At 39.3% G+C, this 18,720-nt stretch overlaps 1 protein-coding gene across 3 annotated transcripts in view; it reads left to right on the forward strand.

Moving 5' to 3' along the window:
• Nucleotides 1-18,720, forward strand: part of FSD1L (fibronectin type III and SPRY domain containing 1 like) — a 66,993-nt gene that overhangs the window by 22,053 nt on the left and 26,220 nt on the right. For all 3 annotated transcript variants that reach the window (XM_034773914.1, XM_034773916.1, XM_034773915.1), the window contains exons 5-10: nucleotides 308-330; nucleotides 5,751-5,872; nucleotides 11,404-11,613; nucleotides 12,073-12,171; nucleotides 16,282-16,411; nucleotides 18,572-18,604. In XM_034773914.1, the coding sequence (XP_034629805.1) occupies nucleotides 308-330; nucleotides 5,751-5,872; nucleotides 11,404-11,613; nucleotides 12,073-12,171; nucleotides 16,282-16,411; nucleotides 18,572-18,604 (617 nt within the window). The remainder of the gene's footprint in view (nucleotides 1-307; nucleotides 331-5,750; nucleotides 5,873-11,403; nucleotides 11,614-12,072; nucleotides 12,172-16,281; nucleotides 16,412-18,571; nucleotides 18,605-18,720) is intronic.

Here is an 18,720-nt window from a genome sequence, read left to right on the forward strand (position 1 = left end):
TAAAGTGATAAACTGGATATCTGATCTTGCACTAGAAAAGAAGCCCAGTAATTTGGAGTTGGTTTGGTGTGGCTTTTCAAGTTGATTGCTCTGATCTGACTTATTACAGCATTTCTAACCATTGTGCATTAACACAAGCTTATGGAAAGAAAAATCTTGTATCTAAGTGGTAAAATATTGTTGGGTGTTTGAATCTGAGCTGCATAGCTGTGGGATTCATAATTAACTCTTCTTGCATGTTACTGCAGTTGAGACTTGCATGGAAGCACTAATTACCTTCTCTCTCTTCTCCCTGATATGCACCAAGGCTGCCAGACAGATCAAAGATAGGTACGGTACAAAACCTTCTACAAAACTTCTTGCTTTTTAATTGTTAATATCTTTTCACTGAACTCAAAAGTCAGTCTTAAAGGGGCACAGTCAACTTCTTTCTGATACTCTGAGATATTTACAAGAGTATCACAATTGAAAGATTATATACATTTGATGGCATTCCATATAGTCAGTTTCCTACTCTCCCCTGTCTATCTGGTTAACCTCTTCCTCCTTTTGTGAGAGTCTTTTACACAGCAACAGGGGGCGAGAAATAGGTAATAACCCAGAAAGTGTGGTGAGACAAACAGGTGTAAAATTTGAAAACAGTTTTTAAATCTATTTTTATCAAGTTGACAGTTTCCCTTTAAATTCTGAAATATAGAATCCCGATTTAAAAAAAGTTCTGCAGGCTTAATGCTCTGTTTTGAATGTGAGGGGATGCCTTGTAGCTAGACTCTTTTTCTAGCCAAGTTATTCTAATGTTTACAAAGAATGAATGTCTTTCTGGTGTTATCACCAGTGCTGATGCTAGTGGGTTTACTGCCTGAGTTAGTGATCTTTTGCCAAGGCGTTTCTCTCTGGATGTGAAGAGTCTTCAACATATACTTAAATCAACTTTTTAGAGTGGAAAACTTCTAATCTGCCAAGTATTTTATGGTGAAACAATGTTAAGGTAAGCACATCTTTCTTCTGGACTAGGACAATCTATTCAAAATGTGCCCAGCAAACTCAGGCATCTCAGTGGGTCTCCATAGAGAATGGAAGCACTTTTAAAGCTTTTAGACACAAGCTGTATACAGCATGTGGAAGACCAGCTTTTCCAAGAGTTTCCAGAATAGGTTGCTTCCACTGACCCAGCAGGTTGGCTGTTGAGTCAAACATTTTCATGAGAACTAACAAGTCAGTTGCCAAAGGAAAAAAGCTAGTTTCATGCTGGACTTCATGTTCAAGGTAAACTGTTGATTGCTATGGGAAACTAAGCTTTCTATCCCAGTCCAAGCAGAAATAGAGAACCCTTAATAGAAAAATTTAGAATGGTGGTGGCAGAAGTTTTGTTTAATGTGCTTCAGCTCTTTGAAAAGTAGCATGCCTCCTGTTATCCCTTCCAAGCTCATGAAGCTACTCTAGCAGCATTCAGCCAGTTTGAACAGTGAATCCCTATACAGCTGGCTGTGTTGGCCAGACATGCAGAAGTTTCACAACTAGGTTGTACTTACGGTGAGTTTCTGCTTGGACAATTTGTAACTAACAGAACCTTGAGTTGTCAATAATGTCAACCAAGCTGTTGCACTTTTGGGGCTTAGTCTGTTGGCTGAGCAGTGATAGCTGTGGGGCTGCTAGTGATGCATGCTGGAAAGTTGGTGATGGGGAAACCTCGAGTACTTCTGACTTAGTTGTGAGCTATAGGGCTACTGGTATTGGATATTGAGCTGCTTGTCAAAGTAAATCCTACTTAGACTCCCGGAACTCATGGGTACTGCCACTTTGAACTAGTAGTTTTTAGGATTACCAACACGCTGTAAAATTCTCTGCAGGAAATGCTAGGGTTTTTTTAAACTTTTGAGGATGTGACAGTCAGGTGGAAAACTTAAAAAGAATGGAGGTCTAAAAATGGATAAGGTCAAGTTGTCAAAACTCAGAACCTAGATAACTGAGGCCACTTCACCATCTGGACAAGACAGTTTAAATACTCCAGTAGCAGGTGTATAATCCCTTTCATTCAGAGATTGAGAGGCCTCTGTCTGATTCTGAGATCTAACTATTTCACGGCTATCACAATCATGAATAATTTCATGGAGTCTAAAACTGATGGCTTGGAATTCTAAAATTCCATCTTTAGTTCACTTGTCCTCAGTGTTTTATAATAAGAACATGAATTCCTGAAGTATCAAATTGAAACTTATTCTCAGATTTCTCTCCACTGTTTAGGAAGGTTGATTTTTCATAACCTTAATTTTATGCCAGTCTGTTTAATTAGGTGTCTGAGGTTATTGGGGACTGGGTCAGAGTTGGAACTGATCTTGTAATAGCTCAAAATTTAGTAGCCTTTTGAAACGGAATATCTTCCAATTTTGATTCCTACTCTAACTATTTTGGGAAATTAAATGGCCCCAGTGCGTCTGCTCTTTTTAGTGCCAACTACATTGTCTTTTTTCCCCCGGCAACCTGTCATCCTCTGCACTATTTGCTTTCTCCATCAAGTCTCTAAGATCTGTTACTACTTACTCTTCCCTCACTGTCTACACTGCTAAAACCCTTTTTTGTGCTTCATTCACTCACTATTGTAACTGTAGTTTCAGTAAGACCTTGGCTACACTCGGGACTTCCCAGGGCTGCCGCGGCAGTGCTGTGAAGTGCGAGTGTAGTCGCGCCGCCAGCGCTGCGAGAGCTCTCTTGCAGCGCTGTATGTACTCCAGCTCTTGGAGGGGAATAGCTTGCAGCGCTGCGAGTGAGCGTGCAGCACTGCAGGCTCTGATTACACTGGCGCTTTACAGTGCTGTACTTGCTGCACTGGGGGTGGGGGGAGAGTTTTCACACCCTTGAGTGCAGCAAGTTGCAGTGCTGTACAGTGCCAGTGTAGCCAAGGCCTAAGACTGTCTGTTTTCATGGGGTGGGTATGGGGATAAGTGTCCTTCCTGTTCCTTCACAAAAACACTTAAGAATCCTGTTGGTAGCCACTTCTCAGATGTCACAGATCCCTGGATGTGAATTTGGTAGAAATGCTTCTTTTGTCCAACTTTTGACTTCTGAAACAGCATGTCATTCGTTGCTACTTTTCAGACCTTGATTTTTCTTAAATGTTTCATATTTTTCTAAAAAGTGGATAGGATAGGTTGAACATTTGATTTCAGAAGAGCATTTGACAGATGGACAGCACTCCAGGTAATGCTGTACAACTTTGTTATAAGGTGCTAAAGACCTAGCTGGAAGGCACTTATTTTCCTTTTCCTACTTCCTCCCACTTATATAGAATGGGGATGTTGTCATACCAGTATCAGTCTCTGCTGTTTCTGGAGCTAAGAAGTCCGATCCGAGAGTGAACATGAAAGCTGTTAACTATTCTATGCTCCAGTCTCTACCATGATACTGGTTGTATATATTTTGTATACAACTAACCTCTTCTCATCCCCTAAATAAGATGAGTAAGGTGGTGCTAATAAATCATGCCTATTTGATTCAGCAGAAAACAGATCTTGTTTCTGAGTAGTGTCCAGTATTTTCAAAATGGGAATCTGCATTTTAAAGAGACAACTGGAATTTTCTTCAGTGGAAGATTTAAGGTGCTTTATATTGAAATCTGTAATGGTCTTCTGTAATTGAGGAACAAGTTGTGTTCTACAGTGTTGGCAGCTAAAGCATTTCTAATAATGGACAAATAAGTTGATACTTGAAATGTTGTTGGGTTTAATACTTTCTGAAATCTGAGAATCAGACTAAGGCCTTAATTCTTCAATGCCTTGTCTTTCATCTGGTCATGCTTCAAGTCACCCGGGCCTGATGAAATACATCCTAGAGTATTCAAGGAACTGACTGAGGAGATATGAGTCATTAGTGATTATCTTCAAAAAGTCATGGAAGATGAGAGATTCCAGAGGACTGGAAAAGGGGCAAATATAGTGCTCATTTATAGAAAGGAAATAAGGAGAACCCAGGGAATTACAGTCAGCTTAACTTCTGTACCTGGAAAAATAATGGAGCAAATAATTAAGCAATCACTTTGCAGACACCTGTTAGATAATAAGGTGATAAGTAACATCAGTATGGATTTGTCAAGAAGAAATCATGTCAAACCAACCTAATAGCTTTCTTTGACAGGGTAACCAGCCTTGTGGATGGGTGGGGAAGTGATAGTTGTATATCTTGACTTTAGTAAGGCTTTTTTATAGCGTCTCACATGATCTTCACATAAACTAGGGAAATACAACCTAGATGAAATTACTATAAAGTGAGTGCATAACTGGTAGGAAAACCATTCCCAGAGAGTAGTTATCAGTGGTTCACAGTCAAGCTGGAAGGGCATACAAGTGTGGTCCCACGGGGATCCGTTCTGGAGCCAGTTCTGTTCAATCTCTTCATCAGTGATTTAGATAATGGCATAGAGAGTACACCTATAAAGTTTGTGGACGATACCAAGCTGGGAGGGGTTGCAAGTGCTTTGGAGATAAGGATTAAAATTCAAAATCTGGACAAATTGGAGAAATGGGCTGAAGTAAATAGGATGAAATTCAATAAGGACAAATGCAAAGTACTCTATGTAGGAAGGAACAATCAGTTGCATACATACAAAATGGAAAATGACCGCTTAGGAAGGAATACTGCAGAAAAGGATTTGGAAGTCCTAATGGATCACAGGCTAAATGAGTCAACTGTGTAACATTGTTGCAAAAACTAGCAAACATCATACTGGGATGTATTAGGAGTATTTTAAGCAAGACATGAGAAGTAATTCTTCCTCCCTGTGCTGATTAGGCCTCAACTGGAGTATTGTGTCCAGTTCTAGGCACCACATTTCAAGATGTGGACAAATTGGAGACAGTCCAGAGAAGAGTAACAAAAACAATTAAAGGTCTGGAAAATATGACCTATGAAGGAAGATTGGGGGGTGGAATCTGGGCTTGTTTAGTCTGGAGAAGACTGAGGGGGAACATAAGTTTTCAAGTACATAAAAGGTTATTACAAGGAGGAGGGAGAAAAATTGTCCTTAACCTCTGAGGATAGGACAAGAAGCAATGAGCTCAAATTGCAGCAAGGGATGTTTAGGTTGGACGTTTACGGAAAAACTTTCTGTCAGGGTAGTTAAGCACTGGAATAAATTGCCTAGGGAGGTTGTGGAATCTCTATCGTTGGAGATTAAGAGCAGGTTAGACACACACCTGTCAGGGATGGTTTAGATAATACTTAGTCTTGCTATGAGTTCAGGGGACCAGACAAGATAACCTCCTGAGGTCCCTTCCAGTCCTATGATCCTAGGCTTGTGCAAAGTGGCTGTAAAATGTTACCAAATCAGAATTTTTCCACTGTCAGTGGCTAGTGTTACTCTGTCTGCACAGGTTTAAATGAATACCCCAAAACATGGGAGAATCAGGCCTGAAGTCTTTTTAGTAACTTCTAGGTTGTCTTACATGGACTCAGTGTCGCAGATCAAGTGAGAGGGAGGCACTTGCAACTAACACCAGATCTTTTGAGAGATTCTCACAGCAGTGAAACACTTCCTTTAACTTAAACTGCAGAAAACTGCTTGTAAACACCACTTTAAAATGTGGGAGCTGATTTTTCATATATAAGGGAAGAACAGCACACTCAAACCTGTAGCAACTTCTGAAGTGAATTATAAAGAATCGCATGGTTTTGACACACCTCAAAAGTTAACTTCCTGAGTATAGAATTTCCAAAATATGAACCACATTTTCCTAATAAGCCTTTCTTTCCTGTAGAGTCACAATGGCTTCAGCATTCCGCATCTCTTTGAAACCAAAGGTCAGTGATAACATGACTCATTTGATGGTGGACTTCTCTCAGGAAAGGCAGATGCTCCAGGCTTTAAAGTTTTTGCCAGGTAAAACTAAGTCCTGTAGTGAATTGAATGTTTATACTATAAGATATCTGGGATAAACAGTAGTTTAATTCATGCATTTTAATATGTGGATTTTTTTCAGCTACCTTGAGCAGTTTCTTCAGCATTTACTAAAGCTTTATATATCTTGGCAAATATCAGATCTATAACATCTACTTCATAAAGGTGGTAGCACACACACAGACCTTTACTACAGTAGTAGGGCCAGTCAACAAAGGTGGGAATGGAACTTGTTCTTTGCTCCCAGACCTGTATTTGTTCCTTTGCCATCATAGGTAACTGCCTAAGATCATACATGCACTGGCAAGGTATCAAGTGTTGAACATATTCACAAGCTGAGTCTTGTCTGACATGTTACTACTTCATTCAGTTCACAAGATGCCAGGGATAGAAGTGCAGAGGCAAGAGTGTTTGAGTTCCTTTGACGTCCTTTCTAGACTTCCTTTCAAAATATGATCTGAGCTTTGAATTTCCTGGATTAGATGTTAGATTCTCAAAGGCAACAGTCCACTAAACTTTAAATGGCTGATATTTACAGCCTGAGCTCCAACTTAAGGAAGACTTTCCTTTGGTGCGGTAATAATAACCTCAACACTGTTTCCAGAATTATTAAGCCTCCTGCTGGCAGTCATAGTCACTTTCACTGTATGATGTGGAGGTAATCTTGGTCCTGTGCGTAGTGTTTTGTCTCAAATCACTATCATGATGCTTAATTGGCAACTCGTGATGAGCTGTGCTGAAATTACCATTCAGTCCTTAGACTCTGGATGAAAATGGCAACTTGGTTATCCTCTTACCCTTTCTAGATAAGGGAGGAAGCTTGAAATGCTGCTTGTATACTGTACTTGTTATGTGGGGCGACAAATGGAGGACTTGAGTGACCAGTGCTGTCAGTGAAAACATTTGTAGGTACTAAAGCCAAAAAAAGTTACATTCCTTAAACTGGAAAATTTTTCAGTTAACCCTTGTTATGCAGCCAGTTTCAACATAATTTTGGTTAGCTACATACTTGCTCATGCAAGATGATCCAGCACTTGGCATTTAAATATGGAAAGATCAACTGTAAGGATATCACTGGATTTTTTTTTTTTCTTCTTTCTAGTGGATAACTTGTATATCTAGTGGATAGCTTGTAACTATTTGGTACAGAGCTCTGTCACTACTTATAGCAGCACAGATTCTTGCAGGCAAAACTTTAACTGGGTGTTGATTCAGACAGTTTGAAATCCCAAACTTGGTGAGGCGGTGATATCTAGGCATTTATATAATACTCCTCACAATGGTATTGGTACCTTACAACTTCTAAACACATGAAAGAAAGATGAGATTCTATCTGGCATATAATAAAAAATGCCAAAAATAATGGGTAGCGGTAGGTTCTTCAAAAATTGCTGGCATGGCCTCTGTATGATAGATGTCTTGGTGTTCTCTCAAACTCTTAACCTGTTGTTGGCTGACTTCTATAATCTTCCTCTCTCCAAATACTACTATATTTCTCTTTAAACCAGTTAGAATTATTTTTGTGATTCTCTAAAACTTTTAGCTTTCATAAACCTTTGTTTTCAATCCCTATACAACTTGGCAATTCTCAAATGTATTGTAAACCATGTGCCCTGCTGGAACATCAAGTTTTATGACTACAACTTGTCCTGTGTTCTATTCAAATAATCCTTGTGAGAAGTGAAAAGCATTTACACTTAAGTTGTGCTATTTAAAAATGTTCAGTAACCCTTCAACATAGCATGCTTGGGAGGCTGGCTGCAGGGATAGGTACATAGACTGAAGACTTCCTGCTTCTGCTGGGAAAGCTAATAAACAAAGTGGAGGGCACCATATCTCCTCTTGGCAAGCTATAAATGTGCAACTCTTTGGCTTAATGCTACCTGCATTTCATGCTATGAGAACTGAGCTGGAGTGAGTATTTTGTGCACTCAAAAACCTTCTTTGTTTTGTAATTTCAAGTGGAATATCTTCCCTTCTTCCCTCCCCCCCCCTTATGCTCTGACTAGGGTCTATTTGCATAAAGAGAAACTGTACAATAAAAGTAAGACTAAGCTTATTCATAGATTCTAGGACTGGAAGGGACCTCGAGAGGTCATTGAGTCCAGTCCCCTGCCCGCATGGCAGGACCAAATACTGTCTAGACCATCCCTGATAGACATTTATTTAACCTACTCTTAAATATCTCCAGAGATGGAGATTCCACAACCTCCCTAGGCAATTTATTCCAGTGTTTAACCACCCTGACAGTTAGGAACTTTTTCCTAATGTCCAACCTAGACCTCCCTTGCTGCAGTTTAAACCCATTGCTTCTGATTCTATCCTTAGAGGCTAAGGTGAACAAGTTTTCTCCCTCCTCCTTATGACACCCTTTTAAATACCTGAAAACTGCTATCAGCTTTTCAAAGATTTCTGTGAGATGTCTGGTCTTCAATGCAAATTGAAATTTTAGGTAATTCTTTTTACCACTCCCACATGTTTCATGCACTTTATGACATACCTGCTGGGATCATTGAATTATAACTTGCACTCTTCTACTGAAGTGTGCATTGCTGTTTAAGCATGCTGCAATTTAAGCTGTACTACTGTATCAGTAAAAAGAATTGTTTGCTTCAGTGATGAAGAGATTTAATAAATTCCCCAATAAATAGTCTTTTGTCTCTCTTCAGTGGTGGTGTCTGTCCCTATGACTGACCTTCATTTGGGATATATGGAACAAGCACACTGAACCGGAGACCGGCATAGTGATTAAATAGCCAAGTGTTCAGCTCTAAAAAGTGACAGAAAATGGCACCACCTTACTTGGTAAATGTGCTACTGTTGTGTATTCAGATGGGGAAAACTTCCTGTTAGAAATCAAAACCAACCTAATGGTACTGAATGTTTGTCACTATTTACATGAATATAATTTACATGCCTTTTGATATTGAAAACATTCGGCTTCTAACTTCAGCATCTTCAAAAGCTGAAAAAGAATTAATATAAAAGTTCTTATGCTTATCTGCAGATGCTTCTGCAATTTTTCTATCCAGAACCTAAAGGGAATAGGTAGTGATGACTGGACAGGAGCATGGCTAGTGTGTGGAATTAAACACATCAGGGAAATCTAACTTTTAAATGACCAGGATGTGTGTCCAGCCAGACCAGTGTGACCACACATGGTGCTAATGCTTTCAGACTGCTTTTTTCAGAACACCTATTGCCAGACCAAACAAGTTGGGATCTGAGGTCTGATCCTAATTAGTAGACTGAATACTTGCTGGTCGTCTTGCCTGAATTTGCAACCTGTTCATTTTGGGCAATGTGCCTTCTGAGGATTAAGTATACTTAAGTAATTTATATGCATAGGGATTCATTTAACAAAACCCAGTGAGGTATTTGTATGAAGGGGAGAAATCCTAACCCTGTACTTGCTGGCTTGAATGACAAAGTTCTTACTGCTTGGTAGTCACCCTCACTCTGCAGAGCTGATAGTTAAGTGAGCTAAAAATTTCTACTTCATCCTGTGCATCAACAGAACTGCTTACCAAGTTTCAATTGGCAACATCTGTGAAAACCCAGTGAAAAGCAGCAGTGTTACAGATGTAACTTAAGTCTGAATTTGAAGACCATAGTTCAAGATTTAATTATGGGTCTAAGTTCGACTACAGAATGTCTATTGGTGATGCATGACCTGAAAAGAACCAGCTTGAATCAGAACTCGGATTATTTACAGGACTGATTGTTGGGGGAGGGGGAGATCACCTACTGGAAATGGAATGTACTTCCACAGAAATAGAGGTCTAAATATGAAACTCCATTAATGCATTTTTATGTGACTTGTCAGAGGAATAGCTTGCTGCAAAGTGGCAGGCCTCAGGGGAATAAAATACCTAATGGGTTGTGAGCAAGCATACTTCAAAACTATTTTCAGGACCCTTTTGAAAACTGCAGAAGTTGTTTGAGTATTAGGTAGAGAATGTTTGTGGTTTTTTTTTTTTTTTTTTCTTTTATAGGCAAAAACAGATTCTTGAACAAGAAACACATGGATACTTCTTTCCTTTCCTGTCAATGTAAATTTGACTCCTAAAGTTCTTGGTTTCAGCTTATTGATGAAATAAGGTTTTGGTCATGGACTCCCGCTGTAATTGGCTACTTTTTTGCTTGCTTTGTGCATTGTTTTACATTCAGAAAGAAACATATGAAATTCCATTTGATTAAAATGGACCACTGGTAAGGTGGTTTGTTTTTTGTTTTAAGTCCTACTTTGTCTGCTATCCATTAGTATATTACTATCTGTCATGCACCCAGCTTCTGATGCTGCTTCTTTCCTGCTCCACGCATGATGTGTGCCTCGGATGTTAATGTTTGGGGATTTAGATGGGAAAGAGAAATATAGTGAAATTGGTTCAAGTTGTAGAATGTGCCCTGATGCGTTTCTTGGGTAGGTGGTGTCATGAAATGCCGAGGTTCTGCAATATGACCCGTTACTCCCAATGTGATAAGAAGTGAGTTTTGTTCCTAGTGTAAGGTTAATCCAAAATTTAATGCAGTAGGGCTTAGTAAAGGAAGTTGAATTTTTTTTAATATGGTACTTGAAGTACCTGAGATCATCTTATGTCAACTGATTTCAGAGAGATTAGAGGATTTGGAGGATAACAAAATAAAAACACAGTAATTTGAGTAAACCTAAATTATGATTATTGGAAACATACTTTCCTCGGTGTCCTGGCGGCGGGAAGCTAGTTTGCTTTTTAGCTCTTATCCTTTTGCTTGGATTTTGCTAGAAAATACACTACAGAAAATAAACCATAAAAACACAAGTCTGCTAATGTTTTGATACAAGTTCTATATCTATACATATATATACTCTCTCTCTATTTTATTCACTAGTAAATGCTTTGTGTTCAGGTCACTGTAGTATCTGTATGTACCTTGTTTTCTCTGGAAATGTTACGTTGTAAATCTGTAGTGGTGCTTGTATCCAAATATTATAAACCAACCTTTTTCTAAAGTGATGGAAGCAGGCTCTTGCTGCATGATCCTATATCAGGGCTCTAGCTCTGAGTGATCTGTAAAAAGATCTGTCTGAAAGAGCCTTAAGACAATTTAACCTCCTTAAAATGTTTCCTGCTTGCTTATCCGAACCATGGAACCACAATTGCCAGTCCCCACCAGCTCTGTTCGCTTGTTACTGTTTATACAAGGAGGTCAGCCTGACCTGTACTGTCAGAAAAACAAAGACAAGAATGGTAGAAGTTAATCCTAGAGCTAACACGTATTTGTTAGCAAAATGCTAATTTTGTGTTTAATATAGTCACTTAACAGAGTATTAAATAGAATATCAGTCTATTGCTCTTTAAGTTCCAATTTGTAGATAATTGAGTAAAATCCCTGAAAGGAATGTGTGCTACCGAACCAAAGGCAATTTCTGATTCTCTTGTATAGATCCAAAGGAACAGACTGCAACACTGGGGTGGCAAACCCTTTTTTCATCAGTACTCTAATGTTCTTTTGTTTTGTTTGTTTTGCAGTCCCCAAAGCTCCAGAGATAGACCCAGTAGAGTGTCTGGTAGCTGACAACGCTGTAACGATAGTATGGAGAATGCCCGAAGAAGACAACAAAATTGATCATTTTGTATTGGAATATAGGAAAACTAATTTTGATGGGCTTCCTCGAGTGAAAGATGAAACATGCTGGGAGCTGATAGACTATATTAAGGGCACTGAATATACATTATCTGGTAAAGATTGCTCGTTTACCCTCTTAAAGTCTTCTGCTCTTGAGGTGACTCTGAACAAACACTGGGGTTTTTTTGTATGTACAGAATCCTATTAGAGACAAGGTGGGTGAGATCACTTTTGGGGAAAGACGAGCTTTTGAGCTTACACCAAGCTGCTGGTCATGTCTGGGACCAACATGGCTACAACAACACTGCAAACATAGAATGCTCAACTATACACAACGCTTGCCGTTGACGGGGCATCCTTATTCCAAACACAAATGTTACTCAGTAAATGAATGTAGCCTCCAGATAACTGGTCAGTTACAGGGCCTTCCTATAGAGACCTGGGTCACCTTGTTCTTAGCTACTAGTCCTCATTCTATGCTAAATAAACTTTCCTCTTTTCTTAATCTAGAATATATGGAACTAATCACTATCATTATGACAGACTTTAAGTGCTTCAAAATTTTTTTTCAGGACTGAAGTTTGATTCAAAATATATGAACTTTCGGGTAAGAGCTTGCAACAAGGCTGTGGCAGGGGAATACTCTGATCCAGTGACTTTGGAGACTAAAGGTAAAATGACATGGCAGCCTTGCATGAATGTGTAGAAAACAATATTGTAAACACTGAGGAGAATTTAGCACTCTCTAGCCAGTCAGTCTAATGGCAACAGAGAAAGAGGCAATGAAAACTTGGGTCCGAGGTTTGTGGGATGAAATTCAAATGTCATCTGTTAGTGAGCCTACATGGAAAAGGATTGTTAGGCTGCCTTGTCCTCTCTACTGTACATAAACATCTAGCGCTATTAGAAGTTGAAAAATCTCTGTAGGTACGTAACCGTTCCTGGCTCCAGTATCTGAGATTGTCTACTGAAACTGCTGGTCAGGTTTCTGAAGTATTGGTGGTGGTTGCAGTTAATTTAACTTTTCTGAGGAAAGATTTTGCTATTACCTGGAGCTGCTTGATGTGAGGGCAGAGCTTGATGGACTGCTCCTGAGTGCTTTGGCACTATATACCTGTTCACAGAACTTGAATGTAGGTGACAGCCTATTTGTTAAGGTTTGAGGATTGCTGTGGGAGGGGCGGGCACAGATATCTGAGGAGTCAGTCTTGTGGATCCGTATAGTGAACAACTTGAACTGCAGAAATACTCTGAGAAAATAAAAGAATACCCATATAGCCTGTAGCACTTCCCAAGAATTTCAATTTTTGGATTACCAAGTGAAGCTGTCTTGGGTAAGTACATGACCACTGAAAGGTAGCTTAGAAAGCAGGTATACTTATTATGCTTTAAATCCCAGCATTGCACATAGTCACTCAATACTGGATACTAATCTGTAGACTATACATTTTTTAGATGGCAAATAAGTTAGAGTATATACACAATATTTTCCTTATTAAGTTGTGGTCAGTGACTGTTTTTGTAAGTGACACTTTTTTTTTTAAGTCCGTAGATTGCTGTGTGGATTCAGAGTTGTAACTGGGGGGGGGGGGGGGGTAGTCTCATTGAGACAACATAAAACCCCACACTTTATTTTGAAAAGTGAATAAACATCAATCACAGTTGAAAGTGTACTTTATATATAGTATATCCCATCAAAAAACCAAATACTGAAATTTGAGATCTTTTGTTTCTGCCTTTTAAGGGCCATATTCTGAACATACTCTAGATCAACAGGATGAGTAACTTGCTGCTCTTCAGAGCACCAAGTGATGCTTATGGAGTTGGGGGATATGGTTGGTGGTGGTCTTTCCGAGCAGAATGTCTCAACACAACTTCAGAAAATCACTACTATTTTTGGGTTGTAGACAGCAATGAACAAGACAGTGCGCTATATTAGTGGGAGGGCAGCTTTTCTGGACCAGAGCCACCATGGCCAACACTCTTACAAAAAGGGCAATTAGATATCTAATGTCAATGCAGAATAGACAAGGTTCCAGTTTTGAAGGAACTGAAACCACATTAGTGTCATCTGCTTTGGAAAAATAGAAGGCTAAGTCAGAGAGGATTTGAAACTCTGGTTCCAGAGAGATGAGGGATTTTAAGCTTAGACCTATCTCACTAAGCTGTCACCTCTGACCCTGTCACTTTAACATATTTCTGGAGCCATATGTCCTTTCAGGAAAGTCATGTGTTCTTCTGCCCCCCTCCCCCCTTTTGATTTTTAAAAATCAATCTTCAATTTCAATATTGTGCTGTCAGTTTTCCAGACTGCAGTTTGTGTCACTTACAGTTGACACTGAAGATTTAACTTTTTAGATTACATGTGTGTTTTTGTTGGTGTGCTGCTTTTTTTTTTGGTTTTTTGTTGTTGTTTTTGTTGGCAGGGGGGTGTCTTTGAGGGTTTGTCACATCCTCCAGTCTATTTAAATCTAGCTCTTTCTGGAAACTTCAAGGAATTTATTGCTAGACCTACAACGTTTTGTAGAGAAGAAGAGTTTCAAAGTACCTTTTCAGGAACTTTCATAGATGTAATTAAGGTGCCTGGTTTTTATACTGAGGAGTTCTAAAAACAATGACTAGATGGTTTTTTATTCTGTTAGACTTACTACTTATTGAAAACCAAAAAGATCAAACTGATGGGTGTTCTAGTTTGACATTTTGGCTGGCTTACCAACCTTTCACTTTGCTGTTTGTCACACTTAAGCATTAAATTGAGGTCTGACAATAAAAACAATGCCTTTAAATATGGTCTGCATTCAAAAAGAAACCAGCTGTATCGACTTGTGCTTCCTAAACATGTTTTGGAACCTGCACCAAATCCCAGAGATCGCTGCTGGATCTTGAACCTATGCTCTTATAGCAATACCTCACTTCTTGCCTTAGATAATCTCTATAAAGGGCTGTTTCACTACTACTATGTAAACTTCAAGAGAAACATCTGAAAATGGCTTCCGCTTTGTTTTAGGACTTAATCAGATATGATAGTAATAATCTTTACAAGAATTTGCTGCAACACAGTGGATATCCTGGAGGGCGGGGGGCTAATAAATTTAGAAAAATTGGCTAATTCCATTTTGCTTCTGGTAAGTGCTGCTTCATGATGGACAGCTGCATTTGAAATGTATTGTACTGTCTTTAAATTGACCACTACTGCAATCTCCACTCTTAAAGCAATTTATTTTAAAAAATAGGCATATTGAAATGCAAAATTGAAGTCTCTAATGTGTTCTAATTAAATAATACCTATTAATACGGCAATCACTATTAGGCAGGCTCCTTGCTTCAGCTTCAGAAGCATAACTCCCAAGAGGCTCGATTATTTTGCTTAGTCAGCAATAACAAAGATGGAACTTGCTTAAATAACAAATGCCAGTACTTTGAATCCAACATCTCCCTGGAATAATTTTTTCTTGGTTTTATATTGGGTATGGTGGGCCTCTGATCTCAATCTGCATATTACAGTGGTTCAAGCTTGTGAATTGTGGACCTCCTTGATCTTAAACACTTCTCCCTGCAGTAAATATAGTAATAGCAGAACAGTATTCAGAGGAGAGTTGAAAATCCACTCTCTCTAAAATGATGGCTGCAGCTGGTTGGCATGTCTACTCTACTTTACTCTGTGCTGTCTGTTTTTCTCTCTCCCTGGGTGAAGGATTTGACAGTAATTGCTACTCAATCTTCATTAGTTGCTTGCATCCTAATGCCTGCTTTAATCTCTGCAGGTCATTTTGCGGTTCGACTGTCCCTGTGTATTTGCTGTTCCTTCAGCTTTATTGTAATCAACAGGTTATGACATTTAAATCTTCATCACAGAAATAGCTTGCCGAGGACAGTGATATGGAGAGCAGAAGATAGGCTTAGTTTTTTGTCACTATCTCTCAAACTATAAATCTTGGCGTAGGTTGCAACTAGTAGGAAGTGTCTCTGATTTAATACTAAAATTTTAATTGCTGAGACTCTGATTTGAAGGTGTTCTGTGTGGTATGGTCCAGAGACTACAGTTGGACTGGCTGTATTTCACTTGTTTATAGGAGAGAGAAAAAAAAGTCAGACCAACTATAATGTTACATTTTAGTCATGGGTATTTTTAGTAAAAGTCATGGACAGGTCATGGGCAGTAAACAAAAAATTTATGGCCTGTGACCTGTACATGAATTTTATTATATACCCCTGACTAAAATTAGGGGGGGCAGAGGTTGCCACAGGGGAGAGGGGGTGGGATGGTGCAGCTGCGGCAGGCTCCTTACCCAGCTCGTGGGAAGCAGTGACCCTAGCTCCATGTGCTGCCTCCTTTCCACCCCAAGCCTCAGTTCTGCAGTTCCTGTTGGCTGGGAACCTCAGCCAATGGGAGCTGCAGAGGCAGCATGTGGACCTATGAGCTGAGGGAGGGGAGTTCCTGTTGCCCTTCTGGTAAGCACCACTCTGCATCCCAGCCCTGAGGCCCATCCCTCCTCCCCCTCCAACTCCGAGACTGCCCCAGCAACAGCCAATGCAACGGGCCCAAGGGCTACCCAAACTGCACAGGCAGCTCCCGGGCCAGCCGCACCAGGCTGCTGCAGAAGTCAGAGGTCACGGAATCTGACTTCTATGACCTCTGTGACAAACACTAGTCTTAACTATATAATTACTTGACTTTATAGTGCATTGTTGTCTTCTACGCCTAAGTTTTTTTTTCTTAAATAAACAGCATGGGGAGATAATCCATGTCTTTTTACTCTTGGAAATCTTGTCTTGATCAGCACTTGTCTTCAATTTGGACAATACATCATCTCATCTGAACTTGAAAGTTGAAGATTCTTATGTTGAGTGGGATCCTACTGGAGGCAAAGGCCAAGAAAACAAAATAAAAGGAAAAGAGAATAAAGGCAGGTAAGAACTTTAACTCTAAGATCTGTAACCTGAAGTCTTAATTTGAATAAGGTTAATATGTTTAGAGCGGCAAACCTATTTTATGGCACTGTTTGTGCTTAAGATACTTAATATCTTGTTTTGAATTGGCATACCATGAGATGCTGATTCCCTGGACCATAGGGTTGAATTAAAGATCCTTAAATAGGGAGTAGTCAGGCATACCTGACTCATTGGACTATGGACACTGCCCAGGAAGTGAAGGGAGGAAAGTCAGTGGTATTGGTAGCTGGCACACTCCTGCCTCTGTGGGAGTTTACACCAACCAGATGAGTAAGGAGAGATGCAACTGTGGACACCAAAGGAAATTTCATCTAGACATTTCTATATGGAAGAAATGTTACTGTGGTATAGGATGGGGAAGGCCCAAGGGAGGAATAAGGCATGTAGTCCTACTGAGAGGAGACACAAGTAAGCCACTTTAAATATTTGAAGAGAAGCCAAATCAAGAGTTAGAATTTCTTGAATCTAAAACTTTATCACCTAAAAATCTTCCTTTGTGAATTCAAAGAGTTATGTAATGTGGCCCAAGTCAAATAGAGTAAGCCATCTCCAGTTACTTCACTATTGGACAGTAATTGTCATAGCTTCAGGTCTGACACACTTAGATACGGTAGAACCACCAGTTCGAAGAATGAAAGGCTGAGTCAGTCTTGCTAATACTATATTGTAGATGGATGGAGTTTGATAAAACAAGAGAAAAAACAGCATAAAGAGACCCAATCCTTACTGTCCATACTATATCTGATGCAAGATTTTTTGAAAGAGTAGAGGGGTGTATTGGCATACCCTGAAAAGCTGTCCTTGACGCACATTTCCATCTCTATAGTCCTGCTACATTCTTTGCATCAGTTGTCTGCCAGACTGCTGTTCTCAATCATGGAGTTAAGTTGCTTTCCATGGTACTGTATGAATATCTTTTTTTTTTGTTTAAGTACTCTAGACCAGTGGTTCTCAACTTTTCCAGACTACTGTACCCCTTTCAGGAGTCTGATTTTTTTTTTGTCTTGTGTACCCCAGTTTTACCTCAACTACTTGTGTACAAAATCAGATTTAAAAGTACACAAGTGTTACAGCGCACTAATACTGAAAAATTACTTGGTTTCTCATGTTTACCATATACTTGTATTCCAATCAACTTATTTTATACTTCTCAGTGTGTAGTGTAATATAGAATAGTATAAACTAGTCATTGTATGAAATTTTAATTGGTACTGACTTCGCTCGTGCTTTTTATGTAATGGGTTGTAAAACTAGGCAAATATCTAGATGAGTTGTACCCCCAGAGATACACATACCCCTGGTTGAGAACCACTGCTCTAGACTTTCAAGGTTGAGGTCAGCTCAAACACACTGGGTAAGGGAAAGGGAGAAGGGACCAAGTCTCCTACCTGAGTAGTCTTGAGTCTATATTCATGCACTAACCTTAAAATTACATAAGATCTGTCATACCTAGAGGTGGTGTTTATCTACTCCATAGGGGTGTTTTGGCTGCTCTTAACTGCCAGTCAGTTTATCACTGCTGATGAGGCATTCCCCATGACTGTCAGCTATTTCAACTTCTAAACTTACTATCTTGCATCAGATATGGTATGGACAGTAAGGGATGAAATGGGTAACCAGCCACTTAATTAAAAAATGGAATGAACTTCACATAGTAGGAGGCAGTTCAAGTTTGGGCTGCCTCATGGAACCATAGTTGATGGATGAAGGAGAAAGGATACTGATATTTCTAAACTATTATCCGTGAGGATACCAAGATCTTTTGATAGCAAATTGAGTAAAATATTCTGTGGAAGTTAAAGGAGGGCTGTGCAATAAAGATTGTAGCCTTTGGTAAAGATTAAGCTTTACCAGAAGGCCAAATCTAGAGGGGGAAAAAAGATAACTTAATTAAATATCATATAAAAGTTGCACTTAGTCGAGACTTAATTGTATAATTATGAACATCTAATGTGACACATTGTTACCTAACATTAAAACAATAAATGCCTTCCTGGCTGGTGGTGGTTGCCAGTGGTGTGAACAGTTTTGAAAGGCTGTTAAGATTTGTCTCTAAAGTTAATGTATACAATTTTTAGTAGTGACATCTTTTAATCATTGCTTATTTCTGTCTGACAGTGGCCAGATTACCGTACTGAAGAACAATACAAGGTGATAACTTATAACTTTTCTTGTTCTAGGATCTAGCCTCTAGCTTTGCTGAAAATCTTCAGTTTTCCTTTTTAATCTTTGCTCTTTCTCTAGATAAAACATGAGCCCATCCAACA

This window comes from Trachemys scripta, chromosome 6, assembly GCF_013100865.1.
Source record: "Trachemys scripta elegans isolate TJP31775 chromosome 6, CAS_Tse_1.0, whole genome shotgun sequence".
In the NCBI taxonomy this organism is placed as follows: Eukaryota; Metazoa; Chordata; order Testudines; family Emydidae; genus Trachemys; species Trachemys scripta.